This window comes from Tenebrio molitor, chromosome 4 (assembly GCF_963966145.1).
Source record: "Tenebrio molitor chromosome 4, icTenMoli1.1, whole genome shotgun sequence".
Classification (NCBI taxonomy): domain Eukaryota; kingdom Metazoa; phylum Arthropoda; class Insecta; order Coleoptera; family Tenebrionidae; genus Tenebrio; species Tenebrio molitor.
The window spans coordinates 19,725,906-19,747,207 of NC_091049.1; the positions used below are offsets into that span (position 1 = coordinate 19,725,906).

The 21,302-nt window shown below is 35.5% G+C and overlaps 1 protein-coding gene and 1 long non-coding RNA gene across 2 annotated transcripts; one reads left to right on the forward strand and one right to left on the reverse strand.

The window, feature by feature from the left end:
- Window positions 1–973: 973 nt before the first annotated feature.
- Window positions 974–6,228, forward strand: LOC138128722 (uncharacterized). Its single transcript, XR_011158878.1, has 2 exons — window positions 974–1,447; window positions 4,385–6,228. It is a non-coding gene; the product is annotated as an uncharacterized lncRNA (long non-coding RNA).
- A 993-nt stretch (window positions 6,229–7,221) lies between these two features.
- On the reverse strand, window positions 7,222–11,119 carry LOC138128723 (ATP-binding cassette sub-family C member 4-like). The gene is made up of 4 exons (XM_069044915.1): window positions 9,351–11,119; window positions 9,072–9,299; window positions 7,325–8,274; window positions 7,222–7,278 (listed from the first exon to the last, which is right to left on the reverse strand). The coding sequence occupies exons 1-4, from the start codon at window positions 11,077–11,079 to the stop codon at window positions 7,258–7,260; spliced, it is 2,928 nt and encodes a 975-aa protein (XP_068901016.1). The 5' UTR covers window positions 11,080–11,119; the 3' UTR covers window positions 7,222–7,257.
- Window positions 11,120–21,302: the final 10,183 nt, after the last annotated feature.

A 21,302-nucleotide genomic window follows, 5' to 3' on the forward strand; every position in this document is an offset into this window, starting at 1 on the left:
CCTAGCCGGATACTGCTCCGGGCGAGCACGGAGCTGTCCACCTGCGACCCAGCACCGGAAACCCAGCGATCCACAGTGTGAATCATATGAAAATCGGCTGAACAATATACCATTTAATCAAGCACAAGTGTAAAACTATTTTCCCACCCCTGCGGAATTACACAGCGTTATGTACAAACGCTGGGCTTTTCAATAAGAAGGGTTGTAACAGTACTCACAATAAAACCGTGAACAAACTACTAATAGGTAACGCTTTTTAGGTACTATAATAACAAATTTTATTGACCGAACTAGTGTTGTTTTTTTGTAGTTCGTAAAGGTTAAATTTTGGCAAAAGAAGCAGGAAATGATCTGGGTGACGCTGCTGATGCTGACAAATTTTCTCTAACTGTTGATGTTAATGAAGAAACAACACAACAGACAAACATAAATGTTGGAGAGCAGGTTCAGAAAGTTGCAATGACAAAGCTCTTGGTAGACAAATCAACGCAAACTGATGATCTTGGTGGTTCTTATAACTTGCAATTTGTTTTAAACCATTTATTATAATGAAAAATGTCAAAAATTGTTACCGGCAAATTAAATCCAAATACAAATGAAATCAGCTGTTCTTTGTTTTCCCTATTTCGTTCAATTTGCAGCGCCATCTTGCGGTTGCTGATTTTCTCTAAATGCGTTTAGATTACAGTGGTACCAAAATCATTCAAATTTTCATTGTCACCAACAGAATCAGTCATTCTTGATCACGTTGTACAAGAACGAAAAGAATCCGTTATAACTGACAAACTGCTGTCTATTAAGTAAATATTTTTGTAATTGATTTAAAACTTTGTTACTTTAGGTCGACAAATCTGACGCATGCGCAAATGATTTTATTTCACGCACATTTTGCTAGCGCTGTTGCTAGCAAGGAGTATAATAATAATAATAATAATAATAATAATATATTTGCATGTTATAAATTTTACAATTTTACACATTGTCTACAAATACCGAAAAAAAAAGCAACAATAAAATAAAGAGATATAAGTAAAATTTAAACAAAAAATCTATAAGGACTTTGTAAATGAATAAAACTCTTCGAAAGAATAAAATGCGTTTTCGGTTAGCAATTGCTTTAAATGTAGTTTGAAGGGTTTAAAGTCCATGTTTTTAAGATACAAAGGAAGAGCATTATAAAATTTTACGCAATAATAGCGAGTGCTATTTTGTGTTTTGTGCAGTCTCGAATGAATGCTTAATAATAAGTTGTGGTGCCTGGTTAAGTGCGAATGGTTTAACGTGCAGTAATTGTCTTTATTCTTGTACATATAGAGTGCGCATTGTAAAATATATATACCGGGAACCGTTAATATTTTAAATGTTTTAAATATGTCTCTACAGTCATCTCTGTAACCAAGTCCACCCAGAACACGAATACATCTCCTCTGCTGGTTAAAAACTTTACGTAAGTGTGCAGAATGACCCCATACGAGAATAGCATAAGTTATATTCAGTGTTGTTAAATATTTAACTATAAGTAGTTGGAAATGTAGTTCAACTACATTTTATGTATCTAAATATTCATCTAACTACTTTTTTCGACGCGTTAACTTAATTACAAATAACTACATTTTTCCTACCATTTAACTACAGTATTTAACATAGCCTAGTCCAGGTAAATTTTTATTATAATACTTCGGAAAGGTTTGACCCGTTATAGATAACAGTACCGTCTCTAATCCGAATCCCTATACCAGGAACCATTAAATAAAAATAGTCATTAGGATAGTCCAGAAAATTTTTCTACGAAATGAGGTGCCTGGTAGTACCTACATCTGATGCCGGCTGTAACTTAAAAGTACGCATGTTATTGGTCCATGGAAATATTTGTGAGTTTACCTGTGCTCAAAATTTGCAAACTTTCATTATTTGACAAACGTTTCTAGTGGAATAAAGTGTGTTTAAAAGTTTTATTAGTGTCGACTTGAACAGAAAATGGAAAATAATGCCGAGAAGAGTTTACCAGCAATTTTCAAGACTAATATTTTCAAGATCATTGAAACCAATGGTGAGAAAATTAAAACAAAATGCCAATTATGTGTGGGTTCATCGGGGGAAATTAGTGGTTCTACTAAATCTACCACCAATTTCTTAACTCACACTCGACGCAAACATCCTCAACACGTAGATGTTTTGAATGAAGTAATTCAACGAAAAACTATGAAAAGATCATCAATCATGATTGATTGATAACGATAAAGATACGGACGGTCAACCTCCAAGCAAGAAACCAAAAGATGTGAAATGCACCCCGTTTACAATCGCTTCCGCTAACTCTGCAAGAAAAGGAATAGCTACTGAAAAGGTAATAACTAATAGACAATAAATTCAATAATCTGACAATTTCTTTCGGTAACTAAGATTAAGATTTATCCTTTTACAGTGCAACGAAGCAGTGATCAACTATATAATAGAAGAAATGCGTCCACTTGCAACAGTTGATAAACCCAGCTTCAAACATTTGTTGGAAATTGTATCAAATGGCGCTTTTAAGCCGGTATGTCGACAAACTTTATCTAAGCAAATTTCAAATTATACTGAGGACTGTAAAATTGAAGTCATAAAAATTATGTGAGGTCACGATTATATTTGTACTACGGCAGATATTTGGTCACAAAATAACAAAAGCTTTTTTGGAGTAACGGCACATATTATTAATAACGATACACTCGGAAGGAAATCTTACGTTTTAGCGTGCAGAAGAATTAAATTCACGCACACATATAGCGAAATTGCTAGCCTTTTGCATGAAATCCATAAATCTTTTATTACAAATATTTACAAATTATTAAATATTACAAATATTCATACAATTGTCGGTACCGTTACCGACAACGCCTCAAATTTTGGCAAAGCATTTAAAATATTTGCAACCTCAGAAAAGCCCGAATGTCAATACGAGCTAGAAGATCAAAATAATGACATTGAAATTGCTGATTTAAATTTTTCACAGTTTAACTGTGATGACGAGGTTAACGATATTATTTTACCTCCACAATTTAGATGTTGTTCTCATACACTCAATTTAATCGCAACTACAGATATTCAGAAAGCACTAACTGCGAACAATGCCAGTTGCGGTGTCAGTGTAAAAAAAAATTATCACAGTGCTTTTGGCAAATTAACTGCTATATGGAATACATGTAGTAGATCGACTAAAGCTTCCGACGAAATTGAAAGGATATGTAAAAGAAAGTTATGTGTTCCGTGTGCTACTAGATTGAACTCTTTATTTGATTCTGTTGTCGCTATTTTAGAGGTGCGGTCGCATCTGGAAACAATTTGCGAAATTCTCGAAAAACCAAAATTAAAAAATGTTGAATTAGAATTTTTAAGTGAGTATGTAGAAGTGATGAGACCGTTGTCATTGGCTATAGACATTTTACAAGGAGAGAAACAAATGTATTTAGGGTATGTGCTTCCCACACTTTTGTCAATTTTACAAAGTGAAAACCAATTTTGTAATTTAAGATTTTGCCATGTTATACGAGATGCCATTGTAAATGGTGTCAAATCAAGATTCCAACATATTTTAGATTTTGAAAACATTTCAAGTAGAGTATTTATTTATGCAACAATTTCTTTACCAATGTTTAAATTGAACTGGATTGATAAAGAGAAACAGGGTGAAAAATATCAATTTGTGAAAGATTTATTCATTGAGGAGGTTCAAAAACAATTTGAAGCGAGTGAATCTTCAAATGCTCAAAAATCTCCATTAATTCAGCATGCATCATTTTTTGATTCTATTATGAATAAGGTGAAACCAGTCGATAATGAAAACTCGTGTTTAATAGAGTTGTTAGAATATCTGGATTCTGACAACAGAGATATTTTAATGTTAAAAAAGTATCCCACAGTACTGAAAATATTTTAAAAAAATAATGTAATTTTACCGTCATCAGCTCCTGTTGAAAGGATGTTTACTACTGGAGGTCGAATTTTAACTCCGTCCCGAAATAAATTGTGCGATAAAACATTTGAGTCACTATTGTTTTTAAAGCACAATAAATAATAATAGTTGCAATATTATTAGTTATTAGTTTATAAACAATACTTATGTAACAAATAGTAACAACAATATGTTTTTATATTTTTATAAATATATTTCTCGTAGAAATCTACAATTATTTTAATTTTTCCTCTATACCATGCTTTCCTGTGATGTAGTTAAATAATGGTAACTACATTTCCAATGTATTTAAAATTGTAGTTAAATACATTTACAAAAAAATGTATTTAAGCTGCGCTTAGATACATTTTTGGAAGAGTGATTGTAGTTGAGCTTAACTTCATTTTAGAAAGTAGTTTTAACAACACTGGTTATATTACTGTGAACTAGGGCATGGTAGGCAGTAACAAGTGTTTTATCGTTTACTTCACTACGAAGTTGCCTTAATACAAACAGCTTTTTGGAAATCGTCTTCACCAAATGGTCTGCATGAACTTCCCATGTCATTTTAGTGTCCAAATGGATTCCAAGAAGTTTAATGGATTTACTATTTTCACCAATTTCCCGAAGCGAAAATATTATTGATTGTGTCTTATCTTTATTAACAACCAGTTTGTTTGCAGTAAACCATGTGAAAATTTGTAGCTGTGTGTGCTCGATTTCAATGTTAAGAGACATGAGACTACGACTGGAAATACATGTGGTTGTGTCGTCGGCAAATAGCGTAAATTTGTTCTTCGATAGTGCCGATGGCAGGTCATTAATGTAGATGAGAAAAAGCAGTGGGCCTAAGACAGAACCCTGGGGAACACCGCAATTAATAGATAAGTTATCCGACACCATTCCGTTCACTGCAACAAACTGTTGTCGGTTTTGGAGGTAGGACTGTAACAGATCAGTGCTGCTTTGATTGAAGGCATAGTATCCGAGCTTCGTTAGTAATATGTGATGAGTTACGCAGTCAAAAGCTTTAGATAAATCGAAACAGGTTGCATTGACATGTTCTTTGTTTTCGAGTGCTGAGAATACAAATTCGCTTAGGTCATTTACAGCTAGAGTTGTTGACAAATTGTTTCTGAACCCATATTGGCTTTTGGAAAACAGATTGTTATTGTCGAAAAATTTAGTGATTTGTTTCTTTAGTAAGTATTCAAAGACTTTTGAAAAAGTCGGTACAATGGAAATGGGTCTATAATTATTCATGTTGTCTTTATCCCCCTTTTTGAATAGGGGTATAACTTTGGAGATTTTCAACACGTTGGGAAAAACATTTTCCGCGATACATTTGTTAAAAATTTTTGTTAAAGGGATATAGATGACATTTACTAGGGTTTTAATTATCTTTGAGTTAATATGATAAACATCTTTTGCGTTAGAGCTACTGAGAGCTAATATTGCATCGCGTGTGTCATTATAAGAGATTTCTTTGAAATTAAAATCAACCTGAGGTCTTGCGATATTACTTAGATAGTTTTGAAAGTTGGTTTCAGGTTGTTGCACGGGAATTGTTTTAATAAGTTTTTCGGCAATACCTGTGAAATATAAATTGAAATCTGAAGCATAAATGTTATCACTGTTATCAGGATTTGGGTTAAATTTTTTTTTATTTTTGTTTATAATTTCCCACATTGCTTTTGGCTTGTTCGCTGCTTTGTGTATGAACTGCTCGTTAAATGTTTTTTTGGCTTTAGTTAATTCTTTCCTATACAAATTTCTGAAATTTTGGTATGTTGTATTGTCAACGGTTTTGTTATTACGTAATGTATTTAGGAGCTGGAGAGTATCTCTCATTTTCCTCAGTTTCTCATTGAACCAATTATTTTTTTTAATATTTGTGCCATGTTTGGGCTGTATTTTAATTAAGGGAAAGCATACATTTACATTGTGGGCAATCGTGCCCAGGAATGTTTCAAATAGATGTTCAGAATCTAGTTCGCAATTGTTGTCAATGAATGACCAATCTGTATTTTCTATGATATTGTAAAGTGTGAATAAATCATGCTCAGTAATTGGGCGATGGAAAATTTCTTTTTCTATTGTAGCGTTCTGCGTTGTTGGTTGGAAGAAACTCATGCAAACAGCTGAATGGTCAGATAGTGCAGGGTTGAAAACTTCGATAGAGAATTTGTCTTCTCTAATATTCGTGAAGATGTTATCTAAACAGGAAAGTTGTCTGGTAGGTAAGAAAACAGCTTGTTGAAGACCAAATGAAATAAAGGTGTTTACAAGAGTTACTGCTTGTTTTTCTGAAGTATTAAATTTGCAATTGAAATCGCCCGTTATTATTATATAACTTTTGCCAACGATGCTCTGAAGGAGAAATTCTAGTTTTTCAATAAAGAGATCGAAATTGCCAGCAGGGGGTCTGTAAATCGTATAAAGTCGACATCCGTTGAATAATATAGAGAATAGAGAATAATAGAGAATAATATATAGAATAATAGGGAGGGGACATACGGCCGGTCGAGTGAAGCCGCCTTAATGCGCATGTCTGCTATTAGTACGCCCCAAGAAAGTGTATGAAATCAGTTGCCTTGTGATATTTAATGTGGTTTTCTAGTTTCTCATACTCTGAATACATTTGTAATGCAAAAAAAAATTATAGTGTTTTATTTTCCTGCACTTTTATTGTTAATTCCCAACATCTCAAGTAGTGTTAACTGGGGCGTACCTCACGGGTTGCATAAAATTGCGCCCGTTTCCTTGTCCCTCACCGCATCAATTTACCGCGCCCATAAGCTAGCTTATGTTCCCTCCCTATTATTCTATACTCCTTGGTTGCTAGTGACGCCTGCTTTTGAGGGTCGGCTTTCTCCCTCTTTGATTGATTTTTTAAATCCATGATGTGTCTGAGTTATCGTTAATTATTGTTTCTATTTATTTACTTATTGTTTTGTTATTCATTGATTCTACCGTGCGATCGAAGATTTAAAAAATCGAGATTGCTATAAGTAATACACTTCAGTTGGGCGCACGTAAAAATTTAATTCAAATGTCATTACAATGGTAATTGTCATTATTAATTTATTGATGGATGACTCCTGAGAGAGCAGCTCAGGTTTTTCTAGCCTTTTCAGCAACAACGATAGGTAAAATCGAAACGGCTTACTGGCTATCTGTCTAAATTTACAGATCATTATAACTTGGTCTAAAAAAATTACTTAAATGAATACTTAATATTTGCGAATTATTTATTATTTTATTGTGCTTCAAAAGAACATAAAGCCACCCTTAGAACCAATACTTATTAGTTGTAAACGCTCCTAGTTCTTGCTGAAATAACTCTAAAAACAATTATGACATATTATTAAGAGACATAAAGCAACTTACATTTTTAGCAATATTTAATAGATTCTCTGCAATTTCTTTATTATTTTGATGTACGAAGTTGTAAAAATATCCGTTTGTATTTTGCAGTAACAGGTAAGGATGATCAAATTCCACAACGTTGCCGGAATCCAAAACTAGAATCTTGTCATTGTCTATTACAGTATGTAATCTATGCGCTATAGTTAATATCGTACAATGCTTAAATCGATTTCTTAAAGTTGATTGCACTAATTCATCCGTTTTTAAATCAATATTTGCAGTTGCTTCATCTAACACTAATATCTTATTACAACGAAGAATAGCTCTTACTAAACACAACAACTGTTTTTGTCCGACACTGAAATTGGCGCCTCCATCTAAAACAACGGTTTCGAGACCACATGGCAAATGTAAAACTGCATCTTTCAATTCAACTTCTTCTAGCGCCTTCCAGATTTCAAAATCACTGAACTGGTTAAGCGGATCCAGATTTTTTCTCAACGTCTCTGCGAATAAAGTTGGCTCCTGAGGTACTATCGAAATTTTCGAACGCAAAATGTTCAGAGGAACTTTTTTGGTATCGATTTCGTCAATTTCTATTGTTCCGTCGAATGGATATAAATTGAATAAAACCGAAATTACTGAAGATTTGCCGGCGCCGGTCCTTCCAATAATTCCAATTTTTTGTCGGGCCTTCACTTTGAACGAAATTTTGTTTAAAACGATTGGATCCCTCGGTGAATATTGCATGGTGACAGAATTAAATTCTAAATTTCCTTGAACCGGCCATTGAGGAGGTGGCTTTTGCACACCATCTTCTTTTTCCAATGGAAGTTCTATGTATTGCAAAACACGCCCAACAGCTGCCATGTTATTATCCAGGTCGCTCCAATTCTTCATAAAAAACGATGACATTCCTTTTATCATAGTTGACTGCACGATGGCTAGACCAATGTAACCAACAGGGATATCTGAAAATATTTAGTCACTGATGTAATGGCAGATAAAAAAATCAAAAAAATCTTGAAATAGTTAGTAAGAGTGAGCAATTCAAAGCTTTCGTTCACGCGAATTGCGAGTTCGTCTGTGAAGCGCAGCTGAGTGGACGATGCAATTCAAGTGAACGAAAGCGGCCTTACTCTCGAGTGTTGTATTTGGTTTTGTCAGTGAGTCTATAATTTTGTATTCAAACTTTTAAATAAAAATGAATCACATTTTTGGACGGATCAGTTGCTTGGAAAAAAATAAAATACAAAATAAACAAAGTTCTGTAACGTCAATAAAGTGGTTGTGTGCACGTTGTGGAAATGGATGATGAAGAGTTATTTGCTTTTGTTGATGTCCTGGAAGAGGCAAGTGCCGCGAGGTACCAAATGTTGCCTAAAAAATCACAACTGACAACTGACAACGTAGAAAGAATTGGAAACATTTACGAGTGAATGAAAACCAGTGAGTGAAAGACAGTGAGAGAAAAACGGCGAGCAAAAATGAAGTGAACGAAAGAGAAACCTTCACCCACTGGTAACTATGGATACTATGGATACTATGGATACTCTTTTCCTAGGGAGGTATTGAACAAAATAACATTTATATATTTTTTAGGTAGAAAGTAAGATCTGAAAGTTTATAATCTAATTCAGAAAACCAGACATATTTTTATGTCAATCTTTATACAGAAGTAAAAACTTTTTAATCTTACTGTATAATATTTGTTATGTAGGAACACAACGACTTTACGTTAAATAATACCTACATCATAAAAACTTACCTTTGAATATGAAGAAACTGAATATTACGAGTGCAAAGTAAAGAACACATGTTGTATCCACCCAAAACCTTAGGGTATTATAGAATGCCACCAATTTATAAAATACCGCCGTATGCATGTCTTGATGCTTATTAAATTCTTGAATTAGAATTTCTTGGGCTTTAAAAGCTCTAATGGTGGCCAATCCTTGCAAAGATGATGACAAATGATTACACACTGGATTTCTGACTGAAATCACGACTCTGTAGAAATTATTTTGAAAATTATGTAATGTCTTACTTGCTCCTTCCAATTTATTAATATTTCTTCCAATGGGTATAAACATAATACCGTACAGGCAAAACAAAATAATAGTAATAATCATGGGAATCACCAACCAAATGTTGAGCACAGAAATTAAAATCATTGTACTAATAATCGAAAAGAGAGTGTGAATTACATCCATTAATATAAAAGGAAGAGATTCGTCTATCAGTCCTATATCTCTAGAAAACCTGTTTAGGATTTCACCGGAATGATGTGCATTAAAAAATTTCATTGTTCCATGAATTATGCGCAAGAACGTTTTATTGTGTAAATTTTTAGAAGCTCGCTTGCAAAGTTTGACAAACAGCCAAGAGCGAAGCAAAGTCAGAACAGTTAAGACTGTCACTAATATACCGTAATTTATTAAAAACTTTATTGCTTTTTGGTCATATGTAGAAAAATTTACGTTAGAACTATTTGTGTAATTTTTGTACTCCATCAAGGTATTTTTTTCGGGTTTCAAATCATTTCCGAAGATAATAATGTAATCAGTGCAGCCTCCAATGATTTGCAGACACACGCTTAAAAAAAATATTATACACGTAAAGATCCAATTACCGTCATCTGCTAAATAACTTTTGTAAGAGTTTTTAGTTCCATAACTTGCAGATACCCGATTTGTCGATGGGGCAGGGTCTTTAATTTTTTTTGTGGTGATTATCTTAGGCTCGACAAGATCACTACCAACTGCCTCCTGATAAATGTCTTCTGATAATTTAATATTATTGAGTTGTTTGAAATTTCCTTTCGCCACAATTTTTCCTTGTTCCAAAACGTAGATGTTTTTCACCTTTTTAAGATGCTGTACTTGATGTGTTATCAACAGGACACACTTATCCTTTAAATAATTTCTGATACATTCGGCAAAAATGTTTTTACCCACGTTGCTGTCAACTGCCGACAAGGGATCGTCCAGAAGGTAAATATCCGCTTCTTTGTAGACAGCTCTGGCTAAGCTAATTCGGGCCTTTTGTCCGCCACTCAACATCACACCGCGTTCACCGACTACTGTAAAATCTCCGTTTGGCAGCAAAGACAAATCATGCTCTAAAGCACACACTTTTATTACTTGACAATATTTTTTTTGATTCATTTCACTTCCAAATAAAATATTTTGTTTAATACTTGCAGAGAAGATCCAAGGTTCTTGTGAAGCGTAGGAAACTGTTCCAGTAACGCTAAGCTCCCCTCGCAGCAGACGAATTTCTTTCAATATTGCGTAAAATATTGTGGATTTTCCACTACCTGTTGGACCAACGAAAGCAACTAATTCTCCTGACTTTGCTTTAAAGTTTATATTATCTAAGGTATTATTTGCCGCAGATGGATTCCATTTGACGGTCACTCTTTTGGCAAAAATTTCAACTTCTCTTTTCATTTCCGTTGAAATTATGCTAATAGATTTGTTAGAAATTGTTTTGGGAAAGTTCCTTGGGATGCTTTCTGGCTGGATACTATATCGAATGCAGTTAGAATTATTATCACATAGAAGAAATGCTTCAATTCGTTGAACCGTAATGCGAATTTCCGTGATGTCCACAATAGCAATAGGTGTAGCTCCAAGAATAGGTATTTTTATAATTTCGAACAACATTGATGCCAGAAATATTTCTTGTAATGTCATTACTGAATCAGACAAAATAGAGACTAAAATGTATAAAAACATGTTCAGTCTGTGTATTATGGTTTTAATTGAAACCATAGATATTCGAAAATGGGAAATTGTTGCTATGTTATCGATTTCGAACCTACAACCAAAAACAGGTGAGCGTAATATAATACCATACAGGGTGTAATTGAAATGCACGGAATAATTTTAACTACGAGCTACTGGCTTCATGCGGTTTCCTTGTTTTAAAGCATATTTCCTAGAGGTTACTTCGCATTTACGTACATGTTATAAAATATGATATACACGGGTGTATTTTAAAAATGTGCGGAAATTTTACCTACGTGGTCGTGGGACAACGTAGAAGACTAAAAGCAAATTAAAAAAAGTACCTCAAAAATTAAATGTCATTTTATTTTTTGACAGAATTTTTTAAATATTTTTTCCGAGTTCTACATGAAGCCAGTAGCTCGTGGTTGAAATGATTCCGTGCATTTAAATTACACCCTGTATAATACAAGTGATCAAAAAGAAAACAAATCAGAGCAGGCGTTGCAAATTAACACGAGCAATATTTTACATTTGTAAAAATGGGTAATTTACCAGGTTTATTGGCAAACGCGACGCCACTGGTAAACAGATTTTTCGCCGAAATGTCAAAAAAACGTCAATTTTAAAGAATCGGTGTGTTGTGTTAACCTAGAAAACAACTTTTCGATTTCGGCAAAATATACAGACGTGTACTGTAATTGTAAGCAACAATTTTGCCAGAATAAGTGAAAATTAATTTTTTGTAAAGGCAAGAAACAACTCATCTTATTTCTGAATTGAAAATGAAATTTTAAAGAAATTCGCGAGGGCATAAATTATTCTTAAGTTGGTCCAAATTCAAATTGGATTTTTACACAATTTTTCATTTTCAGATAACGTAATAGTAAGTAATAATAACATGACTTTTAAACGACATACTTTCTTGCTTCTTGTACAAGTTGTGCAAGTGGCTTTTCCCATGTGTACATCTTAACAATTTTCATTCCGGTGATAATTCCGTTGATGAGCTGGATTCTGTAATCAGAGTTTGCTGCTATGTCAGTCCTGTAATTTGAAATTTTTTTTCCTGCGCATACTAAAATAAAGATGTCTCAGTTAAAAAGAGATCAAGAGATCACCGACCGTACCTATTAACACAGTGCATGCGATTAATAACCCAACTCCGACGAGTGGGAAGTAGTAGGATCTAAGAACCAATATGCAGAGAGTAATTACAAGCTGAGCAGGAGTGATCCACAATAGATATGGAATTAGTATAAATCCATTGTCAAATCTTCTTACATCGTTGGACAACAAATTAACCGTCTGTCCCAGTGTAACATCACTGTAGTAGTTGTTCTTGTCAAGATTTAATGATTTTTTGTAAATAAGCGAACAACAAGCTAGTCGTACTTTCATTCCCAAGACGCATTCTCCAAAGAGTAGCCAGTTAACACTCAAAACATACAGCGCAATTATTAATACAAATAGGAATGAATACACGTACGCTTCTGAGTCACTGATTGTCGAGTGTTGTTGGGCATAGTAAGTCAAGAGTTTTTCTAAAAATATTGGACCACATATCCTAAAAGAGTAAAAAAATTATTTCTAATTTTGGTGTAAAAATCTAAACCTAAATTGGTAGACTTTTTTAATTTTTAATTCATGAATTTAATTTTCTAATAATTCTAATATGATATCGGCGCATAGTGTCACATGTTAAAAGAAACGCCTCAACTTCTAAAACACCCTGTATTATTTTTTCTGTAATTGATTCAAAAAATTGGTATTCATTGGTGTAAATTGGTTTTTTTTTGTCATAAGTGGGCCAGTCTAAAACCCGAGTGAAACAACCGTTCTAAAGGCCCATGAGAGTCAAAAAGAGCCCAATTTACACATAAACGAGTTGAATACAACGTTTTTTTGTTCGACAAGACCCTTAAAGGCTCCAAATCGCGTAAAACGTTTAAAATTAGCCTGACGTTTCGTTTTGACAAGTTGTGACATTTATCAAAATCCGCTCACACAGCAGAAAATTTTCAAATTCTGACAGTGTCTAGCAAAACATTTTTTTTTACACTGTTGTAAGATTGAAACTATAGAAACCATACTCGTACATAACAATGTGTAAAATGCGATTTCTCCACGACCGTTAGTGAATGTAATAATTCCGAAATCATTTTTAATAATAGAAAGTAAAAATTCTCACTCTTGAGATAGAATATTTATTCTGAAACACTTGCTTCTTATGTGTTTTGCATGTATTTTCATTCCATAATAAATGACAAAATTGTTCGGATTTAATTTTTTTTATTCAATACTTTCTGGTCGTGGAGAAAATACAGTCTGTTATTCGGTTAGAATGAAAATTCGATCTACTCGTGGTTCCTCACGCTCGCTAACGCTCGCGTTCGGAATCTTCCACTCGTAGATTGAATTTTCATTCTGACCTTGTTACAGAATATACTATTCACATACATTAGTCCAGTCAATAGAGGCATAAAAATGGCTCCACCTTGCAAAAGATACAGAAAAGTTTATACTTGGCAGGTATCTTCTATAAGGCATATTATTAATATTGCCGAGTTTGCGACCTTGGGGGGTTGTCGCTCGCCCCGCCATACTGGAGAATAGGGGTGGAAAATCACATTTCTGCGATTATTTCATTATCCGTGCGAGATACGTCTATCTAAGTTAGTATAAAAAATGTAGAGCGTACAATTCTCTACATTTTTTGTTGTGTATGTTTTTTTGTCAGATCAATAGTTTCGTAGTTACAGCGTGTAGAAATCGAGAATTTCTATTATTTTTGTACTTTTTATTCTTTTCCACACCACCACAGAGGTAGAGCAATAGGGTGCATTTTTTTTTACGTAGTGTCCCCGGTGGGCATAGTCTACGATGGAGTAGAAATTTACTGTTTTACTCTTTTTGATCTCTTTGTAACGTAGACGGATCCAAATGATCTGGATCGATCGGTTTAGATGAGCTGAATTCATCAGAGTTTATGAATTCGAGAATTCCTCTTGAGAATTTTCCTTTTGTTCCTCAGGGTCATCATCATCATCATCAGGATCATTTGGCGTTTACCTGTTTCATTAGTATACACGTTGGAGTCCGATATTCCTGTAGACGGACAAACAATTAATGCTCGATTTGAACAGGCTGTAACTACGAAACTATTGACAAATCTGACAAAAAAAACGTAAAGAACAAAAATTGTAGAGAATTATATGTTTTACATTTTTTGTAAGTAGTTAGATATACGTATCTCGCACGGATAATGAAATAATCACAGACGTTCCAGAATCTGAAGATCAAGACGAACAAATACCTGAAATCAATGAATTTCTATTTTGGCAAACGCCAGATGATCTTGATGATGATGATGATGATGACCCTGAGGAACAAGAGGAAAATTCTCAAGAGGAATTCCAGAATTCATAAACTCTGATGAATTCAGCTCATCTATACCGATCGATCCAGATTATTTGGTTCCGTCTACGTTACAAAGAGATCAAAAAGAGTAAAACAGTAAACTTCTACTGCATCGTGGACTATGCCCACTGGGGACACCACATAAAAAAAAAACGCACCCTATTGCTCTACCTCTGTGGTGGTGTGGAAAAGAATAAAAAATGCAAAAATAAAAGAAATTCTCGATTTCTACACGCTGTAACTACGAAACTATTGATCTGACAAAAAAAAAACAACAAAAAATGTAGAGAATTGCATGCTCTACATTTTCTATAATAACTTAGATAGAGGTATCTTGCACGGATAATGAAATAATCGCAAAAATGTGATTTTGCACCCCTATTCTCCAGTATGGCGGGGCGAGCGGCAACCCCCCAAGGTCGCAAACTCAACAACATTAATAATATGCCTGATAGAAGGTTCCTGCCAAGTATAAACTTTTCTGTACCTTTTGCAAGGTAAAACTCCCTATTGATTGGACTACATAAGCTTTTCTGTTTTTCACTTCACACACTGTTTTCTATTAGTTACCAAGCAACATGGTCACTGCGTTGTTACTTCAGATTTCCTTCAAAAATTTAGTTTTCTAAGCAATTATAGAAAAAATATTGTTTATATTTCGTGCGTGAAGATGTTTTTTGTGTATTCTCGGAAACGCGGTTTTTAAAACCTAACCTAACATCAAAGAACCATCACTCCAAAGGTTATAAAATGACGTTGACATCATTATGTCGACACAGAAAGTGGCTGAAAAATGAAAGTACAGTTGCGGAATTAAAATTTCGGGCAGTAATGTCAATGTCATGATATAAACTCTAAAACAACCTTTACGTTAATAACCTTATTTTTTACTCTTGTCATGTTTTTGTCTTTTCGGCATTCAAAAAATGTCATTTGTGGCATAATTATTATTATTATTATTATTATTGTAAAGTTGACTCACAGGTGAATGAACCCAATTACGAGTCAACTGAAAAAGATCAGCTATTAATATTACTGATTCTCATGGCGAGAAGACTGGAAACTCGATTAGGTTGTATAGGAACTTAGTGCTCTGATCTCTTGCCAGTTGGTACAAAAAACGTCTAACTTTCCCTCCACATCAGAGTTGTTTTTAACCATCTGATATAGGCTAGAATATTGTAGCAGATTGGTTCTTGCAGTATCTAGATAGAAGGTATCATGCTTTCGACAACTAAAAGAGGGAATTCTGATTGAAAACTGAGATAACAAGTAGGGGCAATCAACTGAGGAATTAAAAACGTCTGAGAGAAACTTAATGCTGGCTAATTTACGCCTAGAAGCTAGGGATGGAATCTGCACCTGCTCTAAAAGGGTCTCGTGTAGCACACCTCTCTGTGGATACTCACCAGAAGAAAAATACATGAAAGATTTGGCAAACCGTCTCTGGACTTTTTCTAGAGACCAAGTATGAACTTTGTAATAAGGTGACCAAACAATACTGGCGTACTCAAGTGTAGATCTTACATACGTTTTATAGAGACAAAGGAGAGTTTGTGGATTATCAAATAATTTCCCATTTCGTATGACAAAGCCCAGAGATTTATACGCTTTAGACAGAACATATTCCACGTGTCTCCGAAATGTTAGTTTGGGATCGAATACAACTCCCAGATCTTTAAACTCATTAACACGCTGTAATGTCGAATTTTCAATCGAGTAGTTGAACTTGATAATAGTGTCCCTCCTCGGGTAACTTACTACATTACACTTATTAATACTAAGAAGAAGGTTGTTAGTTCTTGCCCAGTTTTGAATCAGATCAATATTGCGCTGTAGTTTAAGACAGTCTTCGTTAGTTTCTATGACATTATAAATTTTTAGATCATCTGCGTATAGTTGAAAAGGCACATCCAGGAGGTCAGTCATGTCGTTGCTAAATATAACAAAGAACAAAGGACCAAGGACAGATCCCTGAGGAACTCCAGAAAGTTGCTGAAACAGCCCGGAACTAAAACCTCTGTACTGAACGAACAGGGCCCTGTCACTAAGATAAGACGCAATAAGTTGAATTAGACTGTCCGAAAAACCAAAACTATCCAGTTTAGTCAAGAGCAACTTGTGATCAACACGATCGAACGCTTTTGAGAAATCCTTGTAGATGACATCAATCTGTTTACGAGCGTCCAAGTTTACTTGGAGAAAATGCGTTACCGAAAGTAAATTTGTAACCGTAGATCTTCGGGCCTGAAAACCATGCTGAAAGAAGGATGTCATATGTGCAACATGATTGTAGATGCGATGAAAAAGTACAAGTTCAAATATTTTTGAAAAGTTGTTAATAATGGCAACAGGCATAATAACGGGTAGGCAACATATCAAAGCGATGATTTAATTAGGTACACTCAGTGCAACTAACTGAAATCTCAAAATTCAAAATCGATTGGGTGACTAACACAGAAAAGTTTAATTTTTGAATGTCAGTTATGATGACAGTAGAAGGTGCTTTAAAGAGATTTTGTAGAAGTGACAGAAAAATAGTGCCCGAAATTTTAATTCCGCAACTGTACCTAATCACTGCTAACGTCACTAAAACCTGGACGTTGAGTGTAAGATAGCTAGGTTTGGGCGTATGCACTAGCAACTGCAAATTTAGCCTAGGCCAATGGAATGGTACCCCCACTCCTCTTAGAATTTAAATTTATCCAATCACGAAAAGTAGGGAAAGGACAGGTATGCAAACACAGTTCTGAAGCGTGCGGCATAACTTAATAAACTGTCAGGTACTAATTACAATATTTACGTGAAATTTGTTTAGACAACACACAACACAATTTATTACTATTATGTAACCCATTCCGTATCAAAATTGACGTGTTTTCCAGATAACCCGGGTGGATATGTATATTTTAATGGGTCATCCAGTACTAATTAACTGTTCGATAAAACGTTCTTGTAGGTACTTACAATGTCAGAAGTTCAGTCGCGAGATGTATCAAGCCGTACAATAAAAATTCCCAAACGAATGTCTTCATTAACGCCCTCCACAAAGACGGGTATTTATTGAAATTTAATTCTTCTTCCCAAAATTTTTCTAGCTTGTTTCCAAGAACCTCCGATTTGTGAGTTTCCAGTAATCTATAAAAGTCTTCATCGCACAAATTTTTCCTTAAACTTTTCCAAAATATAGGCAACTCCCAACTGAAAAAATATTTACCAAATATAATTTGTTTAAATATATCGGGCGTTCATTTAAATTTCTGGTCAAAGTTCGTGTTGGACAGTCGATTGTGAACGCACTACGGATTGCGGATCACGGATCAGCCGTTATCTTATGTTTTTACAAGAGTGGTGCATTCACAATCGACTCTTGAACGCCAACTTTGACCGGAAATTTAAATGAACACCCGATACTTTACTTACGTAAAAAATATATATGAGAATATATTCGGCAACTTTCTTGTCTGTTTGTACTGTGTTGATTTTGATAATTCCATTAGGTCCTTATCTTCCATGTTCAACAAATGCTTCAAGAAGAGTCTAAAACTCAAGTCGTTCTTGCTCCTTACTCAGGCAGGCAATGATGCTTCTTGATATTTTTTATGTGTATTTTCTTCAGTGAACGCACTCGTTTCACTTTCTTATCGCAAATGCTAATTGCTCCTGCCAAAAATATATCAATAATTTACAAAATGTTTGTTTCATACGTTATGATAACTAAATAGCTTTGCAAAAATGCGTTTTCATCGGTGACATTTTACAACATAATTAATCATGTAAATAAACATTTCCTTCAAAAATTGTCATAATAATTGCAGGGTATTTGTTAAATTTGACTTTGAATTAATGCTTTTTTTATTTATTTGTTACAAAGTCGTTAACTCTACAGGTAAGTATCCATTTGTAACTAATGCCCCATAATGTAACACCGAACTCGTTGCGTCGCGTTACGGTGCGCTGCGAAGGCGTGTGTGCTTTTGATGGTATCATTCACGACGTAACATATCACAATCACTGTAAGATACGACACGACGACACAGCGAGTCCACTGGGCAGTGTGAATCTGACTCCAGCAATGGATTTATCTGTGCAGTTACAGGTGTTGGATTCTCTCATGGGCTGTGACCATGGAAATACCTATCTGCGGGAAGGCGGAGCCATAAACCAGTGAAAAATCTGTAAATGAAAACGTCGACTACTATCAAATTCAAATACAAATAGACGAGAGGGAGACGAAACTAACCTAGCGAATGACGATATTTTTCGGTCTGTTCGTAGCGCCTACTGGAGACTGATATTCGTCGTTTGCGCAGATAGCCCATGAGAAAATCCAATACCTCTACAATTAGCAGCAGCTTCATATACATTATATTCATCATACAATTGTGAAAAATAAGAAACGAAAATCACAGCGATGTCAAAATTGTATCAGAGTAGGCAGATGCACTAATCCAAACTAGAAAAGAGCCACTTTTTCTTAGAATAATTATCATAATTTGATGTTATTGCAATATAGGAGACTGTCTTCTAAAAAAATTATTAACAATCTATTCAATAGATTCTATTGTAATCAGTTTCCGTTGCTTACAGGAAAAAAATTAAATGCAAGAATGTGTATTGAAATTCTTTATTGTTAAAATGAAAACATTCTGAAAAAGAAGCAAAAGCCTAAAATAATTAATGGGTGTGGTCTGCTCTAACCTGCAAAACTTCCACACAACGACGAGGCATACCTACTTGCTTAGGTACGCCTGTTTAGAGAGGGGGTCACCACCCTCATTTCTGACCCCCGACTAGTCGCGAAGAAGTAGGAGAAATCTTAAATCGTAACATTATTTAACATTAGTCTTCGAGAACCAACGCAAACAATACTTTCAGTTAAATTTCGAATAACCTGGGGAGCCATCTCTTCCCATTCTTCCAGAAGGATTTCTTAGGCGTGTTGATAGTTCCGGAGTGGCTGACGTTCCTTCAATCGCTATCCAAGCATGTATATCCTAGACGTGTTCAATTGTACTGAGATCTGGATTTTGGGAGGGCCAATTCATTACTTGAATATTGTGGGCATTGAGGAAATTTTGCACTACTTTGGCTACGTGTGGACGAACATTATCCTGCTGCAGAATCAATTCTGAACCCACATTCTCTACAAACGGTACATCATGTCGTTCTAAAACAGCAGTCATAGACTCCTCAGGAATTAGGTACTACCAGCTCCGTGCGTCCATTCAAAGCTAACCCACCCCTAACCATTATGAACCCTCCTCCAAATGGAACCTTTTCTTCTGGGGTACCTTGTAAATACCGTTTCTCTGAGTGTCTCCACACTCGAACTCGTCCATCAATGTGATGCAAACAGAATTTGGATTCATCACTGCTCCAAACAAAATGTTCTTGAGCAAATAACCTTCTTGCTCTACGTTGCTTAGGGCTTAAAGGAGGTGCTTTAACTGGTCTTCTCGCGTCTGATCCGTATTGTTTGGGTAGGTACTGTTACGATTTAAATTTCGTGGCAAATCGTAAATTCTAGAAGGTTCGCGAACGTTCCAGAACGGGCTCTCGGACCCCGACTTCCGGTACCGGCCGCGACGAATTTGCGAGAGAAGGGGTAAAAGATATAAAAGGTGGAACCAGCGCCATTTTCAGGGGCTTCACGACCGTAGCGCCGAATGTGTGTATTGTGTTCATAAGGGGGAGATTAGGAGGTGTTTTCCCAGTGCAACAAGTGTTGGCGAGCCCGTGGAGGAAGTCCGTGTCGGCTGGAGAAGACGTCCAGGGTGTACTCCAACCAAACGCTGTGGCGGATCAAAGCTTCCTACACGAGGGTTCAACGACCCTACACTTCGGCGGATTATACGTCGCCACCCTGTTGGACCGTCATCATCCCCCCCAGGATCCTTCCGAAGAGCCGGACCGCACGTCGGACAGTCCTCGGTCGAGGACCCCATCCTCAAGGAACCGTGAAACTCCTGGCAAGGGCATACAGAGTCATTTTTATCTTTGTCCGCCATATTGGCAATTTTTTTAACACACGTTTTCGTTATCAGACCTGGAGTGAGTTCGTCAGGAAAGACGAGTTGCTCGTTTCGCGTCATTTTTTTTATACATTTCTTTCACCTGGGCTCGTTTCTCTTTCTGACTATTTCTTTTCCTAGGAAGATTCGAGGGGAGGAAGGACCCCGAGGACCTTCCGTGGATACGGACGGCGTAGAGGCTTAGCGGCGAAAAGAGCGACTCGGAGGACCTTCCTTCAGCACTCTCTTCCGGGAAATTCTACGATTCGTCTTCGAAGTCCAAGACACGATACCCGGACCCGGTGTAAGAAATTTCGTCCTTTTTCCTGTAAATTTATTTCAAGTCATTTAACGCCTCGTCAGGGAACCAGTTTTTCCAAAAGTTTTACCTTCCATTTTTGTGCGCCTTCAGCGTACATTGTATCGCCCGAAGAGGCATCTAGGTTGTCTCCTAAATTAATTTATCATTGTTCGACTGTATCACCTTAAGTTGGGAATTAAACTCTTGTAACTGACATTGTGTTTCTATCCAACTCCAAGAACATTATAGTGCCCGTTAATTAAACATTATTTTTATCTTCATTGTTACACTCTCAAGACGTTGGTGTAAGTGTGAGCGACCGAGGAGTCATCAGTCTTAAAAAAATCGTTATTTAATTTTTCACGAGAAGGTGAAGTAAAATTATTAATAAGGTAACAGTACTTATTCTTGTTTCCTGTCATCTCTACCAGCTCATTTTGGAGAGTTGCAGCAGTAAAATGGTCGTCGAGAAATAGTCAATTTTGACCTAAATTGTAAATCATTTTTCAATAGTTCCATTTTATTGCCCATTT

Excerpts from the sequence above, each read along its gene's own strand:
- LOC138128723 (XM_069044915.1), bottom strand. The coding sequence starts at position 11,079 with ATGGTTTCAATTAAAACCATAATACACAGACTGAACATGTTTTTATAC. Across the intron at positions 9,300-9,350 it reads TAATAAATTGGAAGGAGCAA|TCAGAAATCCAGTGTGTAAT; the intron begins GTAAGACATTAC and ends TCGTGATTTCAG. Across the intron at positions 8,275-9,071 it reads CAGTTTCTTCATATTCAAAG|ATATCCCTGTTGGTTACATT; the intron begins GTAAGTTTTTAT and ends AAATATTTTCAG.